Source organism: Carya illinoinensis, chromosome 2 (genome assembly GCF_018687715.1).
Source record: "Carya illinoinensis cultivar Pawnee chromosome 2, C.illinoinensisPawnee_v1, whole genome shotgun sequence".
Taxonomy (NCBI): domain Eukaryota; kingdom Viridiplantae; phylum Streptophyta; class Magnoliopsida; order Fagales; family Juglandaceae; genus Carya; species Carya illinoinensis.
Genome location: NC_056753.1, coordinates 4216196 through 4220916, shown reverse-complemented (window position 1 = coordinate 4220916; position 4721 = coordinate 4216196). Strand labels below are relative to the sequence as shown.

Genomic DNA, 4721 nt, shown 5'->3' with positions numbered 1-4721 from the left:
TTTTAAAAAAAGAAAAATTAGAACCGGATCGATTTTGACCGGTTTTAAGAAAACTAAAATCGGTACCGGACCGAACTAAACTCAGAACCGGATCAATATCACTAGTTTGATCTAATCCAATCTGATCTAATTTATCGATTTATCGATTTTTTTTTACACCCTTAATTGCTGTCGGGCCGGAGAAAAACAGCAGATGAGTTAAAAAATGGGAAGATTAGACTCTTACCTCAAATTAATGTCTACAAAACCATATCATACACTCGAGCCACACGTGATTATAGCCCCTGCAAAGCTTCCAAAATATTCTTGCACATCGTGTACTACAGAAAGCCAGAAAATCTCTCTCTCTCTCTCTCCCCTACAAAGCGAGACTTGAGACCAAAGTTGAGAATGTAAAAATCTTCCATAATACTCGTGAGTTTCACATGGTTAGTGTAATCAAACAGATAGTTTTTTCCATCTTTCCGCCTCTCTTTTCTCTCTCTGTGGGAGGGTCAACATGCAAATGAACCGAAAGCGGTGTTGGTATAATTGTCGTCTTTGATCAAACTTCGGTACCAATGGTTTCATTTATTTGAACACTCTGATTGATACCCAAACCCAATAGGCCGAGGGAAAGAACCTGTTAGTCTGTGAGTGATTGTTGGAACGAAACGGAATTAATGAGGATAGAGGAGCAAGCACGGTCGCTGTTCGGGATTTCGCTCTCAGACCGACCCAAATGGAAACAGTTCCTCATTTGCTCTGCTGGGTTCTTCTTTGGCTATCTTGTCAATGGTATCTGCGAGGTAGTCTCTCTCTCTCTCTCTCGGTATTTGGCCCTCTGTTTGGTACGTGACAGTGACAGATAATGTGTTTTGAACTTTTTTGGTGAATGATAGAAGTGAGAAAAAAGATTCTTGCTTATCTTGATTTTACTTTTAATTTGCTGACATGGGATTTATTGATTTTTCGCTGTTTGGCTGCCGAGATACGGAAAAGGGAAATATGGCGAAGTTTTATTCTTTTAAAGGCGGAAGTACGACGTTTTTTTTTACTCTGTTTTAATGCATCTGTTTGGTTTCCCATAAAACCGAGCTAAAGAATTAATACGAAAATATGAACTTCTTTTTGGTTCTTTAGGGGATTCTTAAATGATTTGATCGTAGGCTTTCCTTATTTTTTGAACCGATTTTAATTTCCGGAATGAATCAATTTGATTTAGATACAGAATTTTTGTCAGTAGTTTCTGATTCATTCTTAATCTTTGCATAATCTTTAGGAGTACGTGTACAACAGGCTCCAATTCAGGTAAGTTGAGTCTCGTAGTACTGTTTTATGCGGCACCTCTGATTCTTAGCTTTAATTAAGGATTTTCTTACTATAATTATTCACGATGGATTCATATGATTTTTTTTTTCCCAGCTATGGTTGGTATTTCACATTTGTTCAAGGCTTTGTCTACCTGTTTCTGCTTTATCTCCAAGGCTTCACCCCCAAGCAAATGGTTAACCCATGGAAGACTTATGTGAAACTCTCTGCTGTACTTATGGGCTCCCATGGACTTACCAAAGGGTCCTTGGCTTTCCTGAACTACCCTGCACAGCTTATGTTCAAATCCACAAAGGTAAACAGCATAATATTTTCTGGATGAAGGCTTATTGTTGTATAACAATGGAAATTAAGTAAATGCAATTAATAGTTTTCTGAGAATAAATTTTGATAAATAGTTCAGTTCCAAGCAGTCCCATGATTATAAGATAGGTCAAATACTTGGGCTCGATTTCCGCGTCCTCAAAGATATTTTCTCATTGTTATGATTTTGGTTGCATTCAGGTTCTCCCAGTCATGGTAATGGGTGCATTCATACCTGGTCTGAGGCGGAAATATCCACTTCACGAATACGTGTCTGCGATACTCTTGGTTGTGGGTTTGATCCTCTTCACCTTAGCTGATGCACAAACTTCTCCAAACTTCAGTGTAATTGGTGTTATAATGGTATCTGGTGCTCTAATCATGGATTCCTTTTTGGGTAATCTGCAAGAAGCAATCTTCACCATGAATCCCGAAACCAGCCAGGTGATTTCATGCCCTGTTAATTTCTAATTGGGTGTTTAAATGTGGAAAAAGGCATTCATTATGAAAGCATGACCTTAATGTGCAGACAGAGATGCTGTTTTGCTCAACCGTAGTCGGCCTGCCTTTCTTGATTCCACCAATGCTTGTAACTGGAGAATTATTTAAAGCATGGAGTTCATGCTCAAAGGTAAAAGGGGAAAATGCTTCTTTCTTTTTCCCATAAGTACTACATAATGCATGCTCTAAAGATCTTGTTGATCATTTTCATGCAGCATCCATACGTTTATGGAGTGCTAGTGTTTGAAGCCATGGCTACATTTATCGGCCAAGTTTCTGTCCTCTCCCTCATTGCCCTCTTTGGTGCTGCCACTACGGCCATGGTGCATTCTTCTCACAAGCTTTTTCCTTTGTTCCATTATGTCAATTTATGCTAAAGATAACATAGGTCCAATAAATTCCATCCATTTTGTGCTTTCAAAAACTTCCATCAATGCATTATGCATTTATGCTCTTTCGGGGAGTGTTATCCCTTTTTCTAGCATCTCTCTTTTGGGGAGTAACTGCCCTTTATTTCAAGTTGCTAATGAATGGTGTAGTTTCCCAAGTCCTCCCACCCCTCAGTCTCGACCCCCTGTACCTGTAGCTTCTGATTTTTTTCAGTAACATGTACTAAACATAAAGTCATGTTGGGCTGACATTTCAAAGACAATATTGCAATCTTTTATACTTCTTTTGTAAATATTTTTTTTTAATTTTATAAAAATTGAAACTACACTTATTTTAAAATTTTTAATATGGAGTTTTTTTTTTTTTTCCAAAAATAATTATTCACAGGTGACAACAGCAAGGAAGGCGGTGACATTATTACTTTCATACATGATATTTACAAAGCCATTGACTGAGCAACATGGGACTGGACTTCTGCTGATAGCCATGGGAATCACACTGAAGCTCTTGCCTGATAACAAACCTAACAAGAGGGTCTCCTCCACCTCCCCCTTCTCTTCCGGTGCCCATATTGCGAAGCCTGCTAGCACTGAGCATGAGATAACTGAACAAGAAAATGTAGAACAAGATGAAGAAAAAATGCCTCTGGTCTGATGTTAAGAACTACTGCAACTTCTATAATTTATTCTTTAAAATTATGCACCCTTTTAATCAATTATTTTAGGAACTAGAAATTCTGGTATGGATCGAAAAAAGGCCTTCAGAAATTTCAGGTCATAAAGAGTTTGAAAAACTTGTGGGATTTTCTCTTACATAAATTGAATCCATTCTGCTATTATTTTTTTCAAATATTTTTTACATATAGATTTCCATCTTTTTCCAATATTATTTTCATTATTATTTATGAAAAAGAGATTTATAAAAAGATAATAATAATTGAAAAAAATGAAAAGAGAGTTTCTGTTCTTTATTGTGGTGAGAAATAATGGTCTTATTTAAGACAAAAAAAAAAAAAAAAAAAATTGTATGGAACAAGGAAATTGAAGGTGGCCACAAATTATAAACGACAAAAAGTGACAGCACAGCACTTTGAAACGTGTTTGGTCAATTGCCTGCATGTTCGCAACGTGAATTAACGCCATGCTCGAATTCAAGCCCTTTCGATTATCTCTCTATCTCTTTATCAAACCGTCAAAAAAGAGAGTGCATTCAAGCCCTTTCGATTATCTCTCTATCTCTTTATCAAACCGTCAAAAAAGAGAGTGCATTCGTGTTTTGAGAAAGGAAAATAACATCGGCAGATAAAATTGTCATGCATGCAGGCCTTCAGACCATTCTCACTTCCTTCTGATCTCTCCTTTTATTCATTTATGTGACAAAGTTAACAACTCCTTTTTTTTTTGAGATTCTTTTATACTTTGAGTAATATTAAATACATTATTATAAAATTAATTTTTTATGTAAATTTCATATATATATTTTTTTTAAAAAAGAGTTCGTGACCCTTAGACACTCTATAGTCTCAAAGGTTGTAAATATTATTTTTCTTATTCTTATCAAAATTCTAGAAAAGTTTTTGAAAGATTCCTCAACTATCCAAGAAATTATAACAATCTTATTATTTCTTAGAAAAACTTAAAGACATATAGAATTTGGTTTTATTATAATTCACAATATAGCCGTAAAATCTTATGAAATTTTTATTTTTCTTTATTTTTTATTTTTAGAATTTTATTTATCAAAATGTTAAGAACATGTCTCACTTCCTCTCTGCAACTGTTCACCTGCGTAATGTCAAGAGACTCTCGTGTAATCCATCTGGAAAAATTTCAATTCTTAAGTCAGTAAAGCGTAACCAAACGATTTAGAGTTCAAAAGAGAGTTCAATCCCTTATTATCAAGGGTTACCTGGTATATATATAGGTTCAAATGTGATGCTTATCTTGTTAAGAGTTTATCTGTGTGGATCATCACCAGGTAACCGAAATAATCACGTATGCATGAAATATCTATCTTTCCATAAAAGGTGGTATGGTGTATGTGTGTAACTTTGCTGAACTTTGGACTCTCTAATTCCCTTCAGTTAGCAAACGGCCTCTTTTAGTGGGCTTCTTTCATATTGGGCTTTTAAGATGGAATGGGCCCTCGGCTAAAATAGGCCATTCAGCTACTCCACTAATTCTCTTCACCCCAAGGCGTAGGGAATTTATGTTGAT

The 4721-nt window shown here is 35.8% G+C and overlaps 1 protein-coding gene across 1 annotated transcript; it reads left to right on the top strand.

Moving 5' to 3' along the window:
- Window positions 1-331: 331 nt before the first annotated feature.
- Window positions 332-3354, top strand: LOC122297772 (UDP-galactose/UDP-glucose transporter 4-like). The gene is made up of 7 exons (XM_043107968.1): window positions 332-788; window positions 1262-1290; window positions 1405-1606; window positions 1816-2058; window positions 2144-2245; window positions 2331-2438; window positions 2893-3354. The coding sequence occupies exons 1-7, from the start codon at window positions 663-665 to the stop codon at window positions 3157-3159; spliced, it is 1077 nt and encodes a 358-aa protein (XP_042963902.1). The 5' UTR covers window positions 332-662; the 3' UTR covers window positions 3160-3354.
- Window positions 3355-4721: the final 1367 nt, after the last annotated feature.

Excerpts from the sequence above, each read along its gene's own strand:
- LOC122297772 (XM_043107968.1), top strand. The coding sequence starts at position 663 with ATGAGGATAGAGGAGCAAGCACGGTCGCTGTTCGGGATTTCGCTCTCA. Across the intron at positions 2,246-2,330 it reads CATGGAGTTCATGCTCAAAG|CATCCATACGTTTATGGAGT; the intron begins GTAAAAGGGGAA and ends ATTTTCATGCAG. Across the intron at positions 2,439-2,892 it reads GTGCTGCCACTACGGCCATG|GTGACAACAGCAAGGAAGGC; the intron begins GTGCATTCTTCT and ends AATTATTCACAG.